This window comes from Melospiza melodia, chromosome 22 (assembly GCF_035770615.1).
Source record: "Melospiza melodia melodia isolate bMelMel2 chromosome 22, bMelMel2.pri, whole genome shotgun sequence".
Taxonomy (NCBI): domain Eukaryota; kingdom Metazoa; phylum Chordata; class Aves; order Passeriformes; family Passerellidae; genus Melospiza; species Melospiza melodia.
Window position 1 is genome coordinate 4749591 of NC_086215.1, and position 25833 is coordinate 4775423.

General features: G+C 48.4%; 1 protein-coding gene across 1 annotated transcript; it reads left to right on the plus strand.

The window, feature by feature from the left end:
* The first annotated feature begins 21380 nt into the window (after positions 1-21380).
* ATP6V1G1 (ATPase H+ transporting V1 subunit G1) lies at positions 21381-25508 on the plus strand. The gene is made up of 3 exons (XM_063174546.1): positions 21381-21522; positions 23425-23525; positions 24769-25508. The coding sequence occupies exons 1-3, from the start codon at positions 21441-21443 to the stop codon at positions 24940-24942; spliced, it is 357 nt and encodes a 118-aa protein (XP_063030616.1). The 5' UTR covers positions 21381-21440; the 3' UTR covers positions 24943-25508.
* The last annotated feature ends 325 nt before the right edge of the window (positions 25509-25833 follow it).

Sequence of the window (25833 nt, forward strand, 5' to 3'; positions counted from 1 at the left end):
AGACAGCAATAGTTTCACCTGTATCCCCAGCCATATTTTCATTTCAAGGAATGCTGTAATACTTAGTAAAACCCTAAGTAAGTCAAAGCAATTCAGATTCAAACAAAGCTCCATTTTCTGATGAAAAAGCCTGTGCAAGGAGCAGAAGCTCCCCCCTGATTTGCCTGCAGTGATCTCTCCACAGTGCCAACACCACTGAGTGTAACCCTGCATGGCAGAGGCAGATGATTTAAGAGCTGCAATCCTCCTCCCCTCTCCAGCAATTTCTTGCACTTATGCACTCTCCAGTCCTGCTTGAAATGCCTGAAAGAAAAAGCCACTTGCGTCATCAGCTGCTTTTTTTTTCCTTTTAATGCCCAGCACAAATCATGGCTCAGTCACGACGTGGGGCTGGGTGTCAGGGACAGGCAGAGCTGCCACGGGCACAGGATCAGGGCAGTGCCACTCTGATTTGGGCACCTGGGCTGTTCAGTTTGGGGTTTAAGGCTGTTCCTGAGGGCTGCCTGTCCTTGGGTTGGGACAGGGGAGTTTTGGGACCCTGGTTGGTGGCAGGTGTCCCTGCCCTTAAAGCTGGATGAGATTTAAGGTCCCTTCCAAGCCAACCCATTCTGTGATTCCACCATTCTGAGGCCATTTTAGCATTGGGGAGCTGTCACTGTGATATTTTATGAAAAATCCCTTTGCCAGGATTTCTTCTCCTGGGAAGCTTCAGCTTCTCCCTGTTTTGCTGCTTTGGAATGTGATTTGGAGAATTGTTTACCCAGCATGTGAATTGTTTTAATTTAATGACCAATCCCAGCCAGCTGTGTCAGGACTCTGGTCAGTCGTGGGTTTTTATTATTCATTCTTTTCTAGCCTTCTGATGTCTCCTTTCTCTTTAGTATAGTTTTAGAATAGCAATATAATATAATATAATATAATATAATATAATATAATATAATATAATATAATATAATATAATATAATATAATATAATATAATATAATATAATATAATATAATATAATATAATATAATATAATATAATATAATATAATATAATATAATATAATATAATATGATATAATATAATATAATATGATATGATATGATATAATATGATACAATATAAAACAATACGATACAATATAAAACAATACGATACAATATAATACAATACAAAATAAAACAATACAATATAATACAATACAATACAATACAATACAATACAATACAATACAATACAATATAATATAATATAATATAATATAATATAATATAATATAATATAATATAATATAATATAATATAATATAATATAATATAATATAATATAATATAATATAATATAATATAATATAATATAATATAATATATCAGCCTTCTGAGAAACATGGAGTCAAATTCTCATCTCTAACTTCACCACAGGGAGCCCTGCCATGGGGAGCATCTGCATAAGGAGGCAGCCCTGGAGCTGTGAATAATTTACTGCACAGGACTGGGTTTATTCACTCTGTAGAACAAATCCAACATTCCCACAGATGAGCTGATGGCAGAGGACAGCCTGGGAAGTTGCAGCATGGAGGGGGAGCACAGACTCTTTGTCCTCAGTGGGGCCTTCCTGCATGATTTGGGGTTGATTTTGTGCTCAGGGGGTCACAAGGTGCAAAGTGATGTCTCCAACCCTGAATTCTCCTCCTGCTGGGTCCATCACTGCCCAGCCCAGTCTCTACCCTTCAGGCAGAGACTTCACCCTGCTGGAGGCCTTGGCTGCTCTTGGAGTGCAGCACTCACACTCAGGCAGGGATGCTTCACTGATAGAACCATGGAATGGTTTGGGTTGACCTTAAAGATCATCTTGGGACACCTCCCACTGTCCCAGGCTGCTCCAGCCCTGCCCAGCCTGGCCTTGGGCACTGCCAGGGATCCAGGGGCAGCCACAGCTGCTCTGGGCACCCTGTGCCAGGGCCTGCCCACCCTCACAGGGAACAATTCCCAATTCCCAATATCCCATCCAGCCCTGCCCCCTGGCAGTGGGAGCCATTCCCTGTGTCCTGATCCTCCATCCCTTGTCCCCAGTCCCTCTCCAGCTCTCCTGGAGCCCCTTCAGGCCCTGGCAGGGGCTCTGAGCTCTCCCTGAAGCCTTCTCTTGTCCAGGCTGAGCAACTCCAGCTCTCTCCATCTCCAGAGCACCTTCACAGTCCTCTCTGGACTCACTTCAGCAGCTCCACATCCTTCTTATGTCAGGGGCTGGCTGGTTAGTGCCAAATGAATTTGGGAGAAGTACAGTCCCTTTCTGAAGAGCTCTGTTAATATATCCAACAATTTCACATCAGACCTGAGCACTGCAGAGCTCATTTGCACAAGTTCAGCCTCTCAGCAGGTGGGAAAACCAGGGGCTTCACTCACACTGGGAGTTTCCAAACTCACACAGAGCTAATCTAATTGGAAGGTATTTATCTCATTTGAAAACATTTACTAATTCAAATACGTTTATCAGTCTTGTTGTGGAAGCCTGTCAGTCTGGCAGGATTTATGGGCCAGCTTCCCAAGCATTTCTGCAGTGGTGGAAGTGACTGCAGTGGTACAAACTATCCCTGCAGTTTGCATCAGGAGCACAACTCAGCCCTGCCAGCAGGAGAACTCAGCTGCAAGGTCTGATTGCACAGATTTGGGGGGACAAACACCAGGGCAGAAAGGGGGTGCTCCTTATAGCTCCTCACTGAGACTGTTCCTTTCCCTGTGCATCTATCTGTGCCCCAGGGAAAGTGCAGCACCAAAATTCCCCAGGGAGCATCTCAGTCCTGCTGTGACAGCCCTGGAATGCTGCCAGAGCACCGGGAAACTCATCCTCAATCCCCACTCCCACTGCTGGGAATTCTGCTCCCAATTCAACCATTGCCACAGGAACACAGGACTGAGATCCTGGAGGGCTGGAACAATGAGCATCTCTCCTGGTGGGGATGATTTACACTGAGATTCCTCCACTCACTCAGAGGATAATGGGGCTGCAGGGTCACACTCTTCATCCAAAGCTTCGCTGTCATCTCCTCCAGGCTGCAAACCCATCCCTGCCAGGTTGGAGAGGGATGCAGAGCTCTGGGCTCCCTTATTACAACCCTGCAGGAAGACAATGAAAAGAAAAAGTTAATGAGGTGCTAATCATTATAGATTTGTAGTATATAATGCCATAAATACCCACTGCCATCGATTAAATGTAGTGGGGCAAAGACATCTAATCCATCATATCGGCCATTTGATTCTTCAAAATTCATTTCCTACTACCAGGGAGATGCCAGAGGCCCAATCTCCTGCCCAAAAGCTGGCACCATTCCCTCCCTTACCCATCGCACTGTGCCCAGCCCAGACCTCCTGATAGGGATCTGTGAGGTTCCACTGCAAATCCCACAGTGAGGAATTGGGAGCTTGGAGAGGTAGGAAAAATAGGCAGGACAAGCTTAAATCCTGGGTCCTTCCTCTGCAGGTTTTTATTTGTTTGTTTATTTGTTTGTTTGTTGGTTTTCTTGCAGAGATGAGGCTTTTGGGAGAACAAATATTAGTTTTAATAAACAAACAAACAAAATAAATAAAAAAGGAAAATCTGTTCTGGATGCCTTTAAGTTCTCCTAAAGTGTCAAATGGCCAAGAGAAAACAGATCAAAAAACCCTCTCAGAGATGTCATCACACCCAGAAGGCAGGAAAAAGCACTCTGGCGTCTCTTAGGGAGACAAAGTGATAAAACCCGGCTACAACCAGGTGTAGGTGATGGGCAGTGCTGTGGTAAAGCCTGAGTAACTGCAGAGCAGCGGGCAGGAAAAGGATGGCAGCCGAGGATGAGACCAATTAGGGCTGCGATCCGTGCCCCGCAGGCGCTAATGCCCCTGGGTGGATCGCTAATGCTCTCAATTCTGCTCATTAGCACCGGCAGCAAAGACAAGACAAGCGTGTTATGTCATCGCTTAAATCCTGTCACATTTCCCCAGTGACTCCGATTACATTTGGAAATATTCATTCTCCTCCCCCGAGGCAGGACTGCCGTGCCCTGGAGCTCCAGATCCCGGGATTTGCTCCGAGCAAAGCTCTCGCAGCCGGACTGAGCCCCTGCCTTCTGGGTGTGATGACATCTCTGAGAGGGTTGTTTGATCTGTTTTCTCTTGGCCATTTGTCACTTTAGGAGAACTCAAGACTTTAATATCAAGAACAGATTTTCCTTTTTTTTTTTTTTTTTTTTTTTTTGTTGGTTTGTTTGTTTGTTTGTTTAAACTAACCCGGGTCCTCGGGAAAGAGGAGGAATCCCCTGGTGGGAACATTCAAGGCATATCAGTTCATGCTGCCCTAATTCTCCCCATGATTTTACACCTCTGACTGGGGTTCCACTGAGTATTTTCCAGTCACCTTTGCACGAGGAGGGAGTTTGGGGCTGTGTATCCCTGCATGAGCAGGCACACTCCAGTTCAGTAAGCACAGAACACCTTGGCAGCATGAGGAGTCGATGGTTGTTGAGTCAAATGGCAGGAGTGAAAAGAATAAATATTTACAGACATATCCTGCACTGATCTGTGCCAGCTGGATTTATAGGAGCTCTCACTCAAAGAGGGGTATCAGCCTTTTGCCTTCAGTGCCCAGTGACCTGCTGGTGGGGTTGGGGGGGTTGGAAGGGCTGGAACTCCTCCCACAGGGACCTTGATCAGGGAATACCCAGGAACAGTCAGCACAGAGAGCAGCAGGGGTGGGAGGGCTGTGGAATCTGCTCTCATGCCTTGAAACCCAGGGCAGGGCACATGGAAATGGTCACAAACACATCCTGTCCAGGGGGAGGGAACATCAGGCCCATTCACTCTTCCCTGCAACAAACCATTTCCACAACCATTTTGTAGATGCCACAGAGGGAGAAGACCTGTCCAGGGACATGTGGGACAGCCCAGAGCAGCTGTGCCATCCCCCAGCCACAGACTGAACCATCCCATCCCATCCCATCCCATCCCATCCCATCCCATCCCATCCCATCCCATCCCATCCCATCTTGGTTTCCCCAGGGCTGTGGAATTTGTGTTGCTGTAGATCTCCCTCTTACCTTCCCTTCAGCACTGCAGACAACACCAGGAGGACTTGGTGAGCTTTTTGCTGCAGAATCTCCTGGGAAAAGGCTGAATTGCTTTTGTTCCAGCAGTTGAGGGTTTCAGAGCTTGCTTATGAAAGCAGGGAAAGGAAGAAATAACAGAAAGAAGTGGATGGAGTCAGATGTGCTTTAAGAGGAAGGGTTTACACTAGATGGCACCTGATCTCACCACTTTGGATGCAGAAGGTAAAGCCAGCAGGATTACTGTAGGGAATGATGTTATTCCTTCCCCAGGAGCTGCCTTTGTGGCCCTCCCTGAGCTCCCAGCCGTGCAGGAGGAGCTAGGGGGTGGAATGAGATGGTTTTTAAGGTCCCTTCCAACCCAAACCAGTCTGTGATTGTACAACCTGAGCTAGAGCTGCCCACCCCACCATCCACTTTCTGCCCCTAAGTACCATCAACGAGATTCCCATTAAAAAAAGCTGGTAAATAAATAAAATCTAAATGGTGAGTGAGGAAATGATTTCTCTACAGAGGCAGAACCAGCAACAAGTCTCAGCCCTCTCCTGAATTATTTTGCCTCCTCTTGGATCCCCCCTGGACTGGGGAAAGGATTTCTGTAGGGAATGATGTTATTCCTTCCCCAGGAGCTGCCTTTGTGGCCCTCCCTGAGCTCCCAGCCGTGCAGGAGGAGCAGCTCACCCTGCAGCCAGCACTGCTGTGAATGTTAAACACCCTTTGCATAACCCCACTCAGAATCTCTCTCCAGGTGCTGGAGTTCCCTGCTTGGCTCAGCCCGAGCTGCTTCCGGAGCCACTTCCAGAGGCTGAACATGCCCAGCCTGTTTGCAGGCAGGTTCCTCTCACTGGAAGCACAACTTCCCTCCTGGAGGGAGTAAGAAGGGCTCTGTCCCTCAGGGACTTAATTCTGAGGCAGCAAAGCCACTGCAGGGCTGTGACGTGATAATCCACCCTGAGCACTGCACAGTGGTCACTTGGGCACCTGGGGACACTCCAGCTCTGCCACAGGGGTGTGACCGTGTTCACAGGGATCTGAGGATGAGGGAAGAGGTGAGGATCTGACTCCATGTTTCAGAAGATTTGATTTATTATTTTATGATATATATTATATTAAAACTACACTAAAAGAATATAAGAAAGGATTTCATCAGAAGGCTGGCTAAGAATAGAAAAAGAGAGAATGGTAACAAAGGTTTTTGTCTTAGACAGAGAGTCAGAGCCAGCTGACTGTGATTGGCCATTAATTAGAAACAACCACATGAGACCAATCCCAGATGCACCTGTTGCATTCCACAGCAGCAGATAACCATTGTTTACATTTTGTTCCTGAGGCCTCCCAGCTTCTCAGGAGAAAAAATCCTAAGAAAAGGATTTTCATGAAAAGATGTTTGTGACACAGGGGTGGCACAGAGACACCAGAGCCCAGGCCCTGATTTCACACACTCCTTGAAAGGATAGGGAAGGTGCTGAATGTAGCCACATTTCTCTTCCCAGAGAAAAGCAAGGCACAATTCTTCTCAATAATATTTCTGGGTTTCACATTCTCTGAACCTCAGAGAAAGAAAACACAATTCTTATCATTTGCTGTGCCTGTGTTTGTGCAAAAGTAGAATGCAGTATAGAGATTGTTTACCCAAAGTGAGGATGTTTTGTTTCCTTGGCTATCAGGGCCAGGTGTGTGTGTGTGTGTGTTAGGACAGTCACGAGATCCAGTGCAGTGTGTGCAGAGTTGAGTGCTTGGGAGATTCAGTTTTAGATATATAGAATAATAAAGTATAATAATCAAGTATAATAAATTAGCCCAATATCAATAGAGTCCTCTTCATCATTCCTCCTTCGTTGGGGCCTTCTCAGCACAGCTATAGCTGAAGAAACAAAATAAGTGGCCGCGGTTTCAGCAGCCCATAGAGGATGAAGGGTTTGCAGGAACCACTGCTCCACACACATCCACACACACATGGAATGAGTCAGGGAATTGCTGTGGGAGAAGAGGGAAGAGCTGCCAGCTGGGAAGAGAAGAAGAGGGGCTAAGCTTCAGGCTGCTGTGGTGCAGCACATCCTTCCTCCTGCTGCCATCAGTCAATTGCTGAATTACCAGCCTGAACCTGGATCTAGGCAGGATGGATGGGCCTTGGAGCAAGCTGGTCTCTAGGAGGTGGAATAAGATGGTTTTAAGGTCCCTTCTATTGGAATATGAATCCCAATATTCCCAGTTAGATTGTGCCTGGGCCAGTCTGACCCTCGCTGCTGGGCCAAAGGCAGCAACTGCGGTGTATCACCCCAGAGATACCTTGGCTTGCTGGAGATTGCAGCTGGGCACTGAACAAGTCCAGGCTTGTTAGGAACCCCATTTACCTCAGGAGGAATGGCTTCAGGCGATGGTGAAGAGAAAAAGGAGAGGATTCTGCTGGAGGGTTTAACGTCCAGAGGTTTATTCCATGGTTACAGAGGTCTGAACGTGAGCAACTGCTCCAACAGAACCTCAGCCGCATGGTCTGATCACCTTTTTAAGCTCAGGGACAGGGGGAGGGGAGGTACAGGTGAGCACCAACCAGGTGAGAGGGGCAGGGTCTCAGGGGAAGATGACACCCAGACAGGCCAATGACCCCTGGGCATAGGGGCATCCTTTGAACTTGACCAACCACACGACGCCTTGCTGGAATGTTCAGCCTGATTGACAGGACTCACTCAGCATGGGGGCAAGGGGGAAGGGAGAGTGGTATAGACACACGTGGGGAAGGAAGTTTACGACACACTGCAACACCTTCCAACCCAAACCAGTCTGTGATTGTACAACCTGAGCTAGAGCTGCCCACCCCACCATCCACTTTCTGCCCCTAAGTACCATCAATGAGATTCCCATTAAAAAATACTGGTAAATAAATAAAATCTAAATGGTGAGTGAGGAGATGATTTCTCTACAGAGGCAGAACCAGCAACAAGTCTCAGCCCTCTCCTGAATTATTTTGCCTCCTCTTGGATCCCCCCTGGGCTGGGGAAGGGATTTCTGCTCCTGGCAGCTCCACAGCACCTCTGTCACATGTCTCAGAGTGTAAGGTCACAGTCGTGCTGCTCTGAAGACATTTGCAGGGAAATTACTCTGCCTCTCCCAAGCACAGACACTCATTGCTTCAGCAGGAGGCAGCGAGCAGATTACATGAGATAATTTAGTAGCTGACATTAAAAACACCTCATTTAGCCTGGAATAAAAATATCTTCATTCAACCTAAACCATATTAAGATAACTGAATTCAGAGTAGGCTTTGAGTAGCTGCTCACCTGGGCAGCTGAATGAAGACTCCAAATCAACATCTGCCTGTCACTGTGTCCCTGCTGGAAAGCAGCAATGCCAGCAGGGACTGTGGGAGCAGAAGGGTCCTCATGGGGCCTAAACCTCCCTCCCTGCTACAACAGATTGAATTTCCCAGCTTTCCTGGATGAATTGCTTCTTACCTTCTCCCTGGTGTGGGCCAAGGCCTCCAGCTAAGAGAGCAAAGATGAATTTTGCTGCATCTCAAGCAGCTGTTGCTCTGCTTGGTTTAATGCAGTGCTGTGAGCAGAGCCATGGCTGCAGAGAGAGAGTTAATAACATCCTGAGTGAGACAAGAGACAGGGAGAGGAGATGGAATGGGATGCAGGGAGGAGGGATACTTTAAACACTGGTTTATCTGACAAATTCTGCAATTACACATCCTCTACTCCGCTTTCCAGCAGACAGATGGAAACAATTTTTACACGGCTTAAGCAGAGGAGAAGCAAATGAACTCTTGCTCCCAGTGCAAGACTCAACAGCACAGGTACCACCTCTGTAACCTTTGGAGATGTCCATAATTAAGGAACTACCAAGAAAAGGGAGATAAAATCCTTGTCTGCCCCATTTTGGGGGCAGCAGGTGCTCTGAGGTGTTTGGGATTCACTCAGGCACCAGTTCAGGAGAATCTTCCCCCAGCAGCTCCAAGTTCCTGCTTTTCAGCAGCAGCTCCCAGAGCTCTTTGTGCACAGGTGTTACCACTCCTGCTTCCCAGCAGCTCCAAAAGCACCACTGGCAATGCCCAGAGTGCTCTAATTTAGGATTCTCCATCTCAGCACCTCATTTCCTATTATCCAGAAGAGTCAGAATTTGCCATTCCCCCTGCCAGCAGTGCAAGGTGCTGGTGCTCCCTGTAGCTGCCCAGGTAGGAAGGACTCCCTGCAGGTGCACAGGTACTGTCCCAGCCCTCTGCTCCCACCACACCCTCAGCACAGCCCTTTTCAGAGAAAAACAATTAAATCAAAGCCCTGTGGCACACTGGTCCCTTGGATTCCTTCCAGAGGTACCCCAAGCTCTTCAGGCTCTGTGGGTGCCCAGCTCATGGCTGGGGGTGCTCCAGTTCCCACCTGTTGGGGAAGATGAAACAGGAAAGCCCTATAAATGTGATTGCCTGGTAAAAGATTTTGAAAATATGGAAACTATAAGTGAGATTGAAATGAAAGCAAGCTTTGAGATCCCTCAGTTACTGAACAACTGGAAAACAATGGTGTGGCCAGCTGAAGGTGATCCCCTTTTGATGGAACAACACCCTCTGCTTGCAGACAGGCCCAAGGGTCAGAGCAGACCCTACAGCTTGGCAGAAGGGGCCCAAAGAGGAGTTTTCAGGGTTTAAAATGTAACACATTATGGTAATGTAATGATTCTTATAGGCTGTATGGAAATGCTGTAGGATTTGTATATTGGACTAGATTGGTTAGTGAGAATGAGAATATTCAACACAGAAGAATATTTATTGTATTGTAATGAGAACTTGGCCCTCTTACCGCTTTTACTCTCTTACGCTTTTGCTCTCTTACTGTCTCACCCTCTCATCCTCTCTCCCCCTCTCTTCTCTCAGTCCTGCTCTGAGCTGTGTCTGGCAGCTCCCAGCAGGGCCCTGCACCCAGGCCCTTTGCAATAAACCCCAAGTTCCAGCCCAGGCTGCAGAGATCTCTCATCTCTGTCCATCCCGACCATCCTACCCCCGACACTCCTACACACACCCTATCTCTGAACACAGCACAACATCTGCCACAGGGATTTGGTCTGAGCTGACACTTTTTGGGTCAGATGCTCCTGAAAGTGATGGACAGAGGGAGTTCCAGCCATGAGGACAAACTCACCCAGTATCAATTGCAGCAGCACCTTTGGCTGCAACAGAGCTGCCTGATTGAAAATCTTAGGATATCCTGAGCTGGAAAGAACCCACAAGAATCATCAATGTTCAACTCCTGGCCCTGCACAGGGCAACCCAAACAATCCCACCTTGTGCCTGAGGGCATTGTCCGAAATGCTTCTTGAACCCCTGAGGACCAGACCCCAGGGAATCCCTCCAAAGGCTGCCTGGATGGGGCTTGGAGCATGAAACCGAGCTCTGCCTGTCCATGTACTGCAGGAAATGCTGCTAAACCAGAGGAGATGTCACTGTCCTTCTGGATTTGCTCCCTGGAGCTCTGTCAGGGAAGTCAGAAGGCATTTGGCATGTGCAGCTGAATATCAGACTTACAATGAGGATGTCTGGGCTTGTTTCCCAGCTTTGAGACTGACATACTTTGCAAGCTCAGTCAGTTCTCCTTCCTCCCCAGGCCGGATTTCATCCCACTCTGCACCTTCCCCAGTCATTTTGTACCTGCACAAAGCATTAACCCAGCCAGAACATTTTGCTCACTTAGATGGGTGTCACATCTAACACCAAGAGGGGAGTGCTCTCAGCATCACTTAATGAGGCTTTTCTGCTTTGCATAAAAACTTGGCAATGAGCAGGGCAGGATGATAAAGGAGGAGGAGAGCTGCCAGCTGCCAGGCAGGAGAGACAGACAGCTCCTGTCACCCTCCTCCTCCCTGGACACAGGCAGGGTGGGCTGGGAAGGCAGCCAGGCTGCTGTTTTGGGGCTCCAGCAGGATCTGTGTTCACACCTCAGCCCACAGGGGCTGTGTTAACCTCCCATCCCTGCCCTGCCAGCAGTGTGCCTGTCCCAGATCCCAGCATTTCCCCAGCTTTGTGAAGTTATTACTGTATTATTGCTCCCTGCAAACCTCCAGCTCTTCCAATCCACACAACCCAAGGCTGGTGCAGCCAATTTCTCCTCCCTGAGCTCTGCCAGGAGCCTTCCCTTCTCACAGCCTCCAGTCCCCTTTCTCCTGCTACCAATAAACACTCCCAGGGTTTCAATTTTTCCTTATCCAAGTTCCTTCTCGTGTTCCCTTGCAGGATTTTTATGGAGGAAGATGCAGCTGGGTGACCCCTTCTCTACTGCTTGATGGAAATGGTTCTTTTTCCCCTTTTCCCCTTTTTTTCCCCCCTTTTTCCCTTTGCTCCCATAGCACAGAGAGGCTCTCAGAGCTGCAGAGGAACCTCAGGCTGGGTGAGTCCCATCTGCAGCTCCCTCTGGGCTATTTGGGGACACCAAAGGGTAGAGTCTCCAATGCCACCTCAGCTTCCCACCCCTCCTTCTGTCTCCTTGCACTGCTCACAGCCTTGCTGGCTCAGAATGAGCCTTTCCTTCCCAAGAAAATGGAGATTTTTAGTTTCAAACAAGTTTCTGGTGACAGGATATTTGCTGAGTGTTGGCACAGTAATTATTGTTGGAATTAATTTGTCTCTGTGAGTGGTCAGTGCTGGGGCTGAGGCTGCAGCTCTGTTTGCACCACCCAGGCTGTTCCTGCAGCTCCTGAGCTGCTCTCCCTGCAGGATGAGCCCTGTTCCACAGCATTTTAGCAGAGTTTATTAGGAGACACTGCTCAGTGTTTGATCTTGGGAGCTTTTCTCCCCCTGGTACAACCCAGAGCATTTAAGGGGTAAATGAGATGCATTTGGGATATGTATAAAAATGCAGAGCCATAGGCCAGGAGGCTGCTAGCATTATTAACCTTGGGAATTTTGAATTACCCTTTAGGCAGGGGACTTGGCAGGGATTTTAACAAGAAATTCTAGAAAAAGCAAGGCTTGTTCTCTCATGGGTGACTATGCAGCCTGCAGCAAATTGTAAAATACTTTTTTTTTTTTTGCAAACACCACTGATCTTCCTTTGGCTTTCTAAGAACCAAATAATTTCCCTGATTTGGGGCATAGGGACACATCCTCCAAAACCAGGACTGTCTGTAGTGATGCATATTTAAATATCAGCCTGCTACACCAAAGATCCTCATTCCCCAAGCACCAGACTCTGGTCACCTCCTTCTCCTGAAGGCACAGAAAACCCCAAATTTTAATAGGCTGAGCGCTTGCTGTTGCTATAAACAGCAACACAGAGCAGACAGGAGCTCAAGTCTAAGTGTCACATCAGGACACTGCAAAAATCCCCAACACTGGGGTGTTGTGACACCAGAACAGCAACTGAGACCTTTTATTTGATATATAGCACAGGAGTCTTTAGAACAGCTTGGAGAGAGAAAACCCTTAAAGCCCAGATTTAAGTGGAAAATAGCATGAAAGCCAACGTGGCTAATGATCTGACAAGGAACACTCAAGGCTAATTTAGGACTTCTTTAAGTAGAATGTTTGATTGGGCACCAGAAAGGCATTAAATCATATAAGTGCTCCTTGGGAAAAGCATCTGTCGTGAGGCTGTGGTGGGAAAGTTGGAGTGAGGCTGGGGAACACAGAGATGAAGAGAACAGAGTGATCTGGGGAAAGAAGAGATGGCAGCAGCCACTGACACTGCTGACTGCAAGGAACACAGGGGAGGACAGTACCACAGCCAGGGTACACGCTTCATCTGCACATCCTACCCTTTGGCCAGGGTAATTTAGGACTTCTGAAACAAAATCAGTCCTTAAAGAAACTCCATCCATGTGTTCCACCTGGCTCTGGTTGCCCTGGGCAGCCCCACCCAGGGTGTCACTCCTGGCTCTCTCTGGAGGGCTCAGGAGATGAATTTCAGCTCAGCTCTTGGCTCAGGCTGTGCTGTGTCATGTGTGGGTTTGTGCCTGGGTTCCTGACTGGTGTCCTGGGGACCTATTTGGAAATGAGAGTTCTGGATGTCTGGAAATGATTCCTGACCAACCTAGAGCTCCTCTCCTTCTCACACAGGTGCCGTGCTCTCCTTGGTGAATGCCTCAGGTTGGAAATGGGGCTGTGTGTTCTATCATCATCTGTCAGAGCTGGGGCAGCTCTCTGCTGTCCATGGGGCAGTTGTTCCTTTCTCTCTCCCACAGCCAACCCTCCCTCCAGGAGATCTCTGCTGTCCATGGCCACTGAGTGTCCCTGCAGGGCTGATCCAACCCCAGCATCCCATGGGGAGATGCTGCGCCCAGGGCAGGAGCCAAGCATTCCTGCCTGGATCCAATCTGAGCCTGGCACAGCACAGCAGCCTTTGCCCCCTGCACTGCCAGAGGAGCAGCTTTCTGCTGCCCTGCATGGCCAGAGGGAGCCCAGGCCCATCTGCAGCAGCCCTGGAGCTGCAGAGGAAAACTCCCCCCTTGTGCAGGATCCCTGCTGCAGCAGAGCCACAGCTGGCACTGCAGGAGGGCTGAGCCCCCCTGGGATGGGGCTGGGACACCGCCCTGGCACACAGGGGGCAGGGCATGGTCTGACTCTGGCAGTGGTGTTTTGTATTGCATTGTTTATTTTATTTATATTTTCTTCCCTAATAAAGAACTGTTATTCCTGCTCCCATATCTTTACCTGAGAGCCCCTTAATTTCAAAATGATAATAATTCAGAGGGAGGAGTTTACATTTTCCATTTCATGGGAGGTTCCTGCCTTCCTTAGCAGACACCTGGCTGTTCAAACCAAGACAGTGAGGATGCTCCCTGTTCATCCTCCCTGGAACAACAACTCCTTTCTGCTGCTCCCAGCAGGGATCTCATGCCCCAAGGAGCTGTGATGCTGTGCCCAGGCTGTGGGGTGGTGTATGCCATGTGATATGGCAAAAAAAAAAAAAAAAGGGTGAGGAGTGATCATTGATCAGTTGTGTTGTCACATTGCAGTTCCAGAGCCTGGGCAGCAGCAGTCACTGGATGAGAAGAGGCAAGTTAAAAAGGGCATGAAAAGGAGGTGTTTGCCACCAAAGCAGCCAGGTTCAGCTTTGAAGAGGAAACTCCTGTCATCTGATTTAGATGAGAGGCTGCCCAACCTGCTGGCTGCTATTTTTGCTTTGCTGTGCAGGCACCTGAAGCCAGAGGCTGCCTCCCCTCTTGTTTCTGGTGGTGAGATGTTTTGTGGGAGGTGTGGGGCTTGGCTTTTCCTGCTCTGCCTTTTACCCAGCAGAGGTCAGGAGCCAGCTCTGCCTGGAGCATCCCCACCGCCCTCTGCAGTCATGGGATGGTGACAAAGCCCTCCCACAGCAGCGTTTGCTCTTCTTTGATGCCATTTGAGCAGTTTTGGGTTCTCCTTTTGAATAACCAACAGCTGATGAATAACCTGGTGCTTCACACGTGATTACAGTCCTCACAGTCTGGATCAATAAATACAATCAGCTTGAGCAGGCTGCTGTTGTGAGCCCTTTAAAACCATATCCTCTATTAGAGACAGCAATCGATGGTGCTTATTCCAGTTTAGCAGTGATTATGTGCTGGTTACTGCAAAAAGCCACCTGCAACCCAAAGTGGGGACTGTAACTTCCTGCTGGTGTACAGCACACCTGTCCTGCTCTAGAAATACAAGTTTTTAATTAAAGTGGATGAAGTGCTTCAGAAAACGCAATGTTCTTGTTTAAATACCAACCATCAGTCATGGCCAAGGGATTTAAACAGGGAAGTTTGGGCTTTCTGCAAATAAATGTGTATCTGGTGTCTCTTTTAGCTCAGTGCAATCCATCCTGAGTGTCAGCCCTGAATTCCATGTGCTCTCTAAATGAGGGGAAGACAGGAAAGGGATATTGTGTGTATATATACAAGGATTCTGCCCCAATGCAAGAAATAATTCAGCTCCCTCGGTGTGAGCAGGGCCCTTCCTGGGGCTCACTCAATGTTTCCTGTTTGGATCAGGAGCTGGGAGCTGATGACTCAGCCCACGTGCAGGAATTATTCACTTGTGCCTGCATGGAAATGACAGTTCACGTTCCAGCTGTGGATTTTGTGGGGCGGATTTGGGTATCTGGTACTTCAGTGTCCTTCAAACATTGCAGCTTTGTTGGATTCTTGTTCCTGTGGGCTGAGCCTTTGGCAGTGGCCCTTCTGCATTCCAGGGGTTGTGTATGGAAAACTGCAGGAGCAAATCCAGGGAGCTCAGGGCTCTGGGATGCAGGGTGAGCAGGCCAGCACTCAGCTGCTGGATGCTGAAGTAGCCACACTCGTTCCCATGTCCTTCATGCCCAGAACAGCCACATCTTGTCCTGGCTCCAGGCCCTGCAAAGTCATTCCCAAAGTCTTCTAGAAATAACTGGTCAGCAGGTAGAGGTGGAGAGGGGCAGGAAAAAGAAGTCACATTACTTGTGTCTGTATCTTAGAGCTGTAAAATCCAGCAGCCTTCTCCTCCTTTGCCTTCTGCATTCCCAAAATAGTTTAATCATATTTTGCTTGGATTTTTCCTAGGTATTGCTCTGTTCTGGGGGATTTACAGTCCTGTAGAGAATCTCATGGCTTTGCAATGCAAAAAAGCCCCAGGCTACTTGCATGTGTGATTTATTGTTCTTGATAATCAATTTTTTACTGCAGCTGTTTCAGGTTAATCCTGCTATTAATATCCTGAAACCACTGAAGTGCAATCCCATTACACAGAGCCCAAACTCTGCTCCTGAGCCTGTGGCACAGTCAGGCAGATCATTGCAGCCCCTGCTCCAGCAGCTCTGAAATTCTGTGACCAAATGGCCCTGGGCTGCTTTGGTGGTGGCCACTTGCTGGGGAGCTCATTCTGCCAGCGTGAGGCTCAATGCTGGGCAGAGCGTGAAGGTGCTGGATGAGGGAGTGGAAAAATAGATTGATTTTATTTTCCCCTGCAGCTGAGAGCTGTCTGGCAAATCACAATGGAAATCAAGCAGGATGGAGCAGGGGTTTGATCTGGGGAGGGGAGAGCAGTGGGAGAAGCAGGGGGTAATTCAGGTAAACTGAGTGGACTTGATTTTGTAATGAGCTGGGTAATTAAGAGTCCAAACTGGGCAGCAGCCTTTGGGTTGGTTTTGACAAAATCAGAACCAGGTCGTGCAGGCTGTGGGTTTATTTTTGGCTTTTTCCCATAGTCCTGCAGCAGTGGATGGGGATAGTGAGCACAGCGATGTAGAGCTTGGATTTTCAAAGGCATTAAGGCTAAATATAGACATTGGTTATTAAGATTTTTCCGTGAATGTTGTAAACAAATTAGTTCCACTAGGTACCTATCTGCATGCCTAGGTGCTTATGTACCTCTGAAAAACCTTCCTGGAGGAGCTATTTGTTGTCTGGCTTCAGTCTCCAAATTTTCTGAGCTGGGAGAGAGGGAAGTTCACCTTCCTGGGGTAATTCCAAGCGTTTGGTTGAACTTGTGCAGTGAAGAGTCTATCGCTCCACTGCCTTTATGGAGAAAAATCTGCTTCATTTAGCAGGCAGGAGCCCTGCAGCTGAGTGATGTGAACAGTCCCATGACACCAGCAACTCTTGTTCTACATCTCCTCAGGCCCCAGAGGCTGCAGGGATATTTGCTGGAGCTCCAGACATTGTCACTTCCAGGCATCACTTTTGTTTGAACAAGTGCTGGAGAAGGATCCCCCTGCACCCGCAGCTCCATCCCTCATGGCCTGGAAATTCATCAGCTGCTCGAGGCTGCTTGGCATCATTGCTGTAGTGTTTTGTTATTGTCACACATTTCCATTTCTCCCGAGCTTATGATAAGCATCCAAATTAAACTGCGGCCTCCAATGTTTTTGATATTTCCAGGCAATATTGATAATGAAGCTTGTGCTGTGCTGTGTCATTTACTCAAAGAGCTGCGAGCACCAAACAATCTCCGTACACAGGGATTGTCTCATCCATCACTGCGAGTCAGTGTGACTGCACCACGGTGCACAGTGACATTACCCAGGGATTTGGAGCAGAGAAAGTGGAACTGAAAAGCCAAAAGATCTTTTATGGTGGGGGAAAATGAAAATTTTCTGTGTGTTTCTTCCCTGTGGAGTGGGGGTAATGCTCTAGTGAAGAACTGGAAGTTGCCTTCAGCAGACAAAACTTTGGTGCTGCCCATTACAGGATGTGGTGGTGTTTGAGGATCCCCAGGACAAAGGAAGAGATGAGAATCTTGACTCCATGTTTCAGAAGGCTGATTTATTAATTTATGATATATATTATATTAAAAGAAATGATATACTGAAACTATATAAAGAATGGGGAAAGCGTCATCAGAAGGCTAAAACAAGAATAATAATAAAAACCCCTGACCAGAGAATCTGACACAGCTGGACTGGGATTGGTCATTAAGTAAAAACAATTCACATGGAACCAATCAAAGATTCACCTGTTGGTAAGCAACCTCTAAACCACATTCCAAGCAATCAGATAATTATTGTTTACATTTCTTTTCTGAGACTTCTCAGCTTCTCAGGAGAAAAATCCTAGCAAAAGGATTTTAATAAAATATGTCAGTGACAACAGGAGATGCTGTTTATTGCTGTAGTTACTTCAGGAGCTGCTTTGCTGTGCTGTCACATCCAAAAATCCTGGTCCAGACCAGGGTTCATGAGGGCCCTCCCAGGTTTTCCCTGATGGAGGAATCCCAGTGGATTGGACACAGATGCCCCATGGGGAACACTCAGTCTCGTGTCCATTTATCTTCCCAGCCACATCCTTTGCAAAGGCCACCTGACCTCTGATTAAGGATGGAGGCCAGGGGATGTCAGGGAAACAGGAATGGAGATTTCCTTTGGTGGACAAGGAATTAATAAGCTCTGCTGACACTTCATCCCAACAGAAGAACATATAAACAGAGCTCCCACGCTGGCTCTTACAAAATATCCTGATTTATGTGAAACTGAGCCTGGTGGGTGATGTAAAGCACTGGCACAGCCAAGCATCACCCCAAAGCAGCTCTCTTATCCTGAAGGAGGAGAACAGGGGCTGACACAGAAATATGGCTCTTTAAACTGCTTTTAAAAAAATCAATCCTTACAATATCAATGTAAGTCCATTCTGGTGTAATTCCATCACTGCAATCGGGTTACTCCAGGCTTTAAATCGTCCTTGATCACAGAGCAGCTCCGGATGATAAATGGAGCTTTCTTTCTCATTTTGGGATATTTGGGCCAAATTCTTGGCACAGGTCAGGTACAGATAAGTGGCACCAATTTGTGCATTTCAGGGTTTAATTGATTTTTCTATGTAAATTCTACTGTTATGCAGTACTTTGATTTTAATACTCTTTTCATAAATGAAAAATTCATCCAAAATATGAATGCTGGTTAATAATCATTCACCGACCATATTTTAATAATCAACCGATGATGTTTTATCAACATCCAGCAGCTGCATCACCTCAGTGCATTTCTGTGAATGAATTAAACCTCAGAAGAGAGAGATCAGCTCAGTTCCCAGGGGCGAACACAAAACCTCTTTGAAAGAGCAGACAATTGCACAGAATAACAGTTTAACTCGGGGAATGGAGAATAATAACGGATCCAATTGAAAGTGCAAGAGAATTTAGAGAGGAAAAAATGTAATTACCTGCTCTGGAAAGGAGCCAGACACTGTTTAAAGTCTCATTCTTCCCAAATATGTCTGGGAATCTTTAATGACAGCAGGATCATGAGACATGGCATGTGAGAAAAGCAAAAACAAGCTGTATTTTTTTTTTTTCCTTGATTCTAGAAATATAGAAAGCCCTATAATCTAGAAATATCTGCTGGTATTTCAGGAACCTGTGTGACACAAGCTTGGAGTTGTGACCCAGTGTAGAACAAAAGCAGAATGAGAAGAGATGCATCTCTAAAATACAAATAAGTATTTATTGCTTGCAGGAAAATAAAAAAGCTTTTGGAAAAAGAATGACAAATAAGTAAGAGATGTGTTTAATTTAATTTTCATTATTGTGAACTGTGAAAACAGCTAAAAGAAAAAGAAAATCCTTTCATTTGTTTATTTTAATAATTTGTTTTCCCATCCTAGAGAGCATGACCAGCCTCAGCCTCCTATAAATATCCTTCCTTCAATCTCTGATGAATGTGAGGTGCATGAAATTTAGGATTGGTGAAGTTTATCATCCTCTGATATCTTTTGCCCAGTGCTGGACAAATAAAGGAATGACAATGTCAGTGTCAGCAAGAGCTGCCTCCTCTAATAGCAAGTGGCAAGCCCATGTTCCCTGAGTCTGAGGGAATAAAAGCCAAGCTCAGAAGTGCTCCTGATGCTAATTAATTATCAACCAATTTCTGGTAAAATTCAAGTGGTTCCAGCAGCTTTTATTTATACCTGTGCAAGTCTGAGGGTTGGAAATGATGGGTTTTGGTTTGTTTTTGTTTTTGCAACCAGCAAGAAGTGATTTTTTTCAAACATTAAGTGAATGGGGAAGTTGTTCCAACAGCTTTTGGATTCACATGCGTTTCATGTGACACACACCATGAGGTTTCAATTAGCTTTTGGGCAATTGTAAACTAGTACAACCAAGTAAAAGATTGTTTTAAATATGAACTGTTGTTGTTTTAATTATGAACTGTTGTTGTCTCCATTTGTTAACTGTCAAAATGAAATAGCTAAAAACTCATCACGTGTTTTTTTTAAAGTAACCTAGAGCTGAAATTTGGAGGGATTTTTGTCTGAAAATTTAGTGTGATCAGCACCAAAGTATTTCAGGGGGCAGAAAAGGGCAGTGTTCTCATTATCACCTTACAGACCGAAGCTGTGAGTGTGAAAATCACCATCACCCAGGAGAAAAAACAAACCCCAGTGCTGCCTGTGGCTTCAGGGCAGAGCCAGACCCCTTTGGACCTCTTTGCTCCAAACCCTGTTTGATCCCTGGTATCCCCTTCAGAGCATCCTGCTCTGGGGTCACCTCTAGGTTCAGCTCAAGTGATTTAATTAACAGGGAACATTCCTGACAACACAGGAGCAGCTAATGAGCATGGTGGGTTTCGGTTGGGACTGGGGCTCAGGGGGTCAGAGGGAGACTTTAATGATTTTGTGGCCTTGGTGTGAGGTGAGAGGAGGGCAGGGGCTTCTGGGGCTTGGGGTCAGATGAGAAGAATCTCATTTCTGGGTTGTTGCTGCTCTAAAGGAGCCTGGATCTGCCCCAGCTGACCCCACCAGGTTTTTTTTGGCTGTGACATATTTTGGAATAGAGACAGCATGTCAGGGTGGTTTGGAAGTAAATGATGCCCCTTCCACCCCAAACCATTTCCTGTGACAACCTGAGCGTGTCCCCTTGCTGGAGCTGCCCCATCTGTGACAGATGATGTAGGACCAGATTTCCTGGGTTTTCCTTCAGCCAGTACAGCCTGGCTGTGATGCCACAGCTCCCAGTGCCCCATCCCAGCACCCGAGCCTTCCTTCAAACCCCAAAATTATGGTCTGAGCTCTTCTCCCCATCTTTCCTTTTATCTTTCACTGAAGCAAAAATCCCCCTGAATGGATGGGCACGCTAAACCCATTCACTTAACCGCTGAGCCCAGCTGAAGGTCACCCTGAAAACACTCATAATTCCTATTCAGCACTATAAATATGCATTTGATTCATTGTCTCCTGTCCCTTCCATCACGGGGGATGGAGGAGGCGGGCCGGCAGCCCCCCCCCGCCTCTCCCGGCAGCGATGAGTCACTGTCCTGGCTCAGAGGCTTCATCAGAGCGATATTATTTGACAATAATTGTAATTTATGCTCTGAAAGTGCCGGGGGACCCGCGTTCAGGGCTTTCAATGGCCCCTGGGATGTGATGGGTGAGGGTTGGGTGGGATGGGGGTGTTTGGGGGATGCTTGGGAGCCCCTGGCCAAGGATGTCCAGGATGGTTTTAAAGCCCTCAGAGCACCAGTGGCTCTGGTATCACACAGGTGGGTGACACCAGCAGTAGGGAGGAGATGCCACAGCCCAGGAGAGACCAAAGCATCCCTGGTGCCCTTGTCACTGCTCATCCAGGGGCTGCCGCAGTTTCAGCGATTAGAAAGCACGAAAGAAACCAAACCAAACCCCAGAAGCGCCTTCCTGCAGGGGTTTAAGTGGATTTTGGGCACCGAAGGGGCTCAGGAGCGGAGCACGGAGAGGCCCCAAACCGGCCTCGGCCGGGGGCTCCCCTCACAACCACGGGGCGTGGCCTGGCCGTATGGGGGCGGGGCCAAGCAGCACAGGAGCGCGGCTACGGTAATGCGAGTGTTGGTGGGCGTGGCCTAACGCCAGATATGGAATTGTGGGCGGGGCTTACACCGCGCTCCATGGATTATCACTATGAGGGGGCGTGGCAGAGGGCGTGGCCGGCGCGGTGTGGGCGTGGCCCGCGTGACGCAGAGACGCTGCCGCGGCCCGGCCGGACGAAGCGGCCGCCATGGCGAGCCAGTCGCAGGGGATTCAGCAGCTGCTGCAGGCCGAGAAACGCGCTGCGGAGAAGGTGGCCGAGGCCCGCAAGAGTGAGTACGGCGCGGCCCGGCATGCCGGGCCCCGCCGCGGGGATGTGGTGGCAAGAGAGCTCGGCCCGGCCCGGTCTGGCCTGGCGCGGCCGCCTCAGGCCTTGCGGCCCGGCGCTGAGGGCGGCGGGCAGCGGGGATCCCCCAGCCCGGGTGTGCTCAGGGATCCCCCAGCCCTGCCCCGGGTGTGCTCGGGGATCCCCCAGCCCTGCCCCGGGTGTGCTCGGGGATCCCCCAGCCCTGCCCCGGGTGTGCTCAGGGATCCCCCAGCCCGGATGTGCTCAGGGATCCCCCAGCCCGGATGTGCTCAGGGATCCCCCAGCCCTGCCCCAGGGTGCTCGGGGATCCCCCAGCCCTGCCCCAGGGTGCTCGGGGATCTGTGGGACCCCAAGAAAGCAGCGCTGGAGGCTCCCCAGGAAGGCTCAGTGGCTCAGTGAGGGTCGGAGCCGCACCGGGACCCTCCTGGCAGAGCCCAGTTCAGGAGTTTGGGGGCTCCTGGCTCTCTGGAGGGCATGGTCACCATAACCTGGCCTTGGGTTGGGGCTTGGCTGTGCCTCTCACTGTCCTTCTTGCCTTCAGGTGGTGACAACAGTGTGTTTCAATATCAGTAATTAATAGAGCTAGTCTGTTTCCATATCAGTAATTAATAGAGCTGTTCATTCCTAATAGATCCAAGTTCGGTTCTCCTGTTGTGCAAGAGAAATTCTGGTTGCAAAGACTCCCAAGTGTGCAAATCTTTTCTGCTTTAAACAAGTACATATGTATATCCCTGTTTATATGCCTGCTCTGGCTTGCAGTTCAACCCCCTGACAATGTTGCAAGAGGCAGATTTTTGCAGTTCACTCCAGTGGTGATAATCTGGGAGGGAAGAATGTGGTGGGAAGTCCAGGAGGGGAAGTTGAGGCAATGGCCAGGACTGCTCTTGGTTTCACAGCTGGTCTGGCAAAACTAAGGTTTAATGCTCTTTCTATTGGGCTTTTTTTGGGGATCTCACAAAAGCTGCACACTCACGTGGATTGGGGCAATCCTAAACACAGGTACACACTTGGATAATTCACTGGGAGAAGCCCTGCAGAGAGGAACTTGGAGGTTCTGGTGGGTGAGGGGCTGGACATGAGCCTGTAGTGCCTTCATGGCCAGACACAGCCTGGGCTGAGCCCAGCGTGGGCAGCAGGGCAGGGGGATTGTGCCCTGTGCCTGTGCCCAGGTGAGACCCCACCTGCAGAGCTGCCCCAGCCCTGGCCCAGCACAGGGAGGAGCTGGAGCTTCTGCAGAGATCCAGAGGAGGCTCCAGAGCTGCTACAAGGGCTGGAGCCAGGCTGGGAGAGCTGGAGGTTCTCACCTAGAGAAGCTCCAGGGAGAGCTCAGAGCCCCTTCCAGAGCCTTAAAAAAAAAAGGAGGGAGAGAGATTTTTTATATGGAAGGTGACAGAGAGAGTGGAGTTAGGTGGGATATTGGGAATTGGGAATTCTCCCCTGGCAGGGCGGGCAGGCCCTGGCACAGGGTGCCCAGAGCAGCTGTGGCTGCCCCTGGATCCAAGGCCAGGCTGGACATTGGGGCTGGGAGCAGCCTGGGACAGTGGGAGGTGTCCCTGCCATGGCAGGGGTGGGATGGGATGATCTCTAAGGTTCCTTCAGCCCAAACCAGTCTGGGACTCATCCTGTGACTAAGCCAGACCTGATGTTGCCTGATATGTCCCCCTGCTCTCACTGCTCCGTGGTGGCAGCTCCTGGCTCAGTGACCTTGGCCATGGTTTGCTGGGCTCCTCCTGACATCAGCACACTCAGGGAGGAGCTTGGTTTGCTCCTGCAGAGGGAGCAGACACTGTGGTGGTGGCTGTGCATGAGGAAAACACGCTCTCCTGTTTTCTCCTGTTTCTTTGCCTTGGTGTGTGCTGTGGAGCAGGGAAGAACCGGCGGCTGAAGCAGGCCAAGGAGGAGGCCCAGGCCGAGATCGAGCAGTACCGCCTGCAGAGGGAGAAGGAGTTCAAGGCCAAGGAGGCAGCGGTTGGTGTTCTCCATCACTCTCTTGTTTCCAGCCCCTGGGGCTGCCTTGCCCTGGCTGCACCCTCAGGGTGGAGTGAGTTACAGCAGAGCACTTCCCCAAGTGCCTTCCTGTGAGGCACAGCCACGTGTCCCAGAAAATCCCGTGGAAGTGGCTCAGGGCAGGGTGTGTTGGTCTCAACTGGCAGGGAAAGAGCTTAATGAGCTCCTGAGTGACAGCCTCCCAAAAGCTGCTGTGTGCAGCAGTGTCCAAAAGAGACTGAGCTCATTGCTCCTGTCACAGGCTCATTTCCTATGGTGCTGACATGGCAGAGACCACTTGCTGTGTCCCTGGTCACCAGAAGGGAAGGGTGAGATTTTTATAAAGATTCTCCAAGGGTAGGAGCAATGGGATGGGGGGAATTGTGCTTGAAGTGACTCCTGGGTGTTACTTTTCTTGCACTCTCTAGTGCAGTTGTGCCCAGGGGTTCCAGCTGTCTGTACAGAAGGACCTGTATTTTGGGCATTCCTTGGTGTTGAAAGCGAAGGGAGACGACCCATCTTTGTTGATCATCATCGACTCCGATTTATTGATCAAATCAGTCATCTTTTATAATAGTGTTAATTAACTTCATGCATATTGCAAAATCCGAGCTCACGATAGGTTACAGAGAAAACTCTAACCCCTCCTTTTGTTTACAATACCCGTGGTTGTTTATTGAAACCAAAATTTGTGTTCTCACTGTGATATGAAAAGTTCTCAAAACCTTCATATCTGATCCCAGAGCAGCCAAGGACTGTTATGAGAAGACTGTCTGAGAATCCTGCTGTTTATAGAAAAGGTGTCTGAGAACCTAGTTATTTACAAAATCAAGCCTGGGAACTGCTGCTTTACAGCTGCCTTTTACTTTCCCATCAGCTGTATACCTTCATGGCCTCTTTCTTTAAGCCATGCTTGAACCAGGCTCTCCACACCTTGGAAACTCATGGGATAAATGGCAGGGAGTCAGAACAAGATAATCTTTAAGGTCCCCTCCAACCCAAACCATTTGATGATTCTATAAAAGAGGATAAAAGGCAGAGGGGCTAATGATGAAATATGTGGACAAGTTTAAGGTGAAATCTGAGCAAAAAATGCAGCAGTACTTTATTTTATGTTAACATTAACATTAATGTTCCCTCAAAAAAGATTAATGCGTGAGATGCTTCAGAATAACAAAATACAGAGCTTGGCATGGTGATTCCTTTTTTCCTTTGCTGTTTGTAGGCCCTTGGCTCCCATGGCAGCTGCACCACTGAAGTGGAGAAGGAGACTCAGGAGAAGATGAGTGTAATCCAGCAGAACTTCCAGAAGAACCGGGAGGTGGTGATGTCCCAGCTGCTGTCCCTGGTGTGTGACATCAAACCCGAGATCCACGTGAATTACCGCATCAATGGCTAGTGCTGGCAGCAGGGAGCAGAGTCCTGGCTCTGCTGGGAGTCCAGGCTGAGCTTCAGGTGCAATGTACAGCTCTTAGCCATACCTTCCCTGCCCTGCTTGTCCATGTGTTAAATTATTTCAGTGAGCCCTTGGAGTTCTCTTAGTTTCTCTTTTGACACGGATTCAGAGCTTGTTGAGACATGAAGTGGCCATGTGTCAGATGTGTGCTGAGTTATTAAATAGATATTTTCCAGCTGGCACAGGAGTGATCCCTTTCCATGGTGATAATATTCAATGAGAAGTTTCCCTCTGTGAAATAGAAAAGGGAGAGAGCTGCTGGCCTGTGTCAGTAATTGTTAAACCTGTGTACCTGTATTCCTGTTGACCAAACTGCATTTCTCAGTGTGTTGTTAAACCTCTGCACAGAGGTTAAACCCTGTAAGAAGAATTCTCTGGCTGTACAAATCCTGGCTGAACATTTTCAGGTGCTTGAGTTTCTCTGTAATGAATCCTCTGTATATTCTGCTGTTAGCTTGAGGTACAAGTCTGGCACTATGACACCTGAAAGTAAAACACTTCACTCCAAAGCCTCTGCTCAGTCTGGTTCTTCCTGCTTACCTGTTCTGGGAATGCTGGCAGGTCTTGCTGGGCACCTTGCAAGTCTGGACTCTGCAGAGTGACCATCAAGTATTGATAAAAGAAAGTTTAAGAGAGACAGCCAATATCTGAAGGTCACAGCAGGTAAGTTAAAACCCATTACAGAGCTCCTCCTCTTGGCTCCAGTCTGATGCTTTACCTGCCAGATCATTCTGAAAACCTTCAGGAACAAATGTTCTTGTGACCATTAGGGGAAATAAAATGGTGCCAGTTCATTGGAATAGTTTGATAGCCAGGTGCTGCACAGTAATTACC

Coding starts and splice junctions, on each gene's coding strand:
- ATP6V1G1 (XM_063174546.1), top strand. CDS start 21,441: ATGGCGAGCCAGTCGCAGGGGATTCAGCAGCTGCTGCAGGCCGAGAAA. Junction 21,523..23,424: donor GGTGGCCGAGGCCCGCAAGA/GTGAGTACGGCG, acceptor GCTGTGGAGCAG/GGAAGAACCGGCGGCTGAAG. Junction 23,526..24,768: donor TCAAGGCCAAGGAGGCAGCG/GTTGGTGTTCTC, acceptor TGCTGTTTGTAG/GCCCTTGGCTCCCATGGCAG.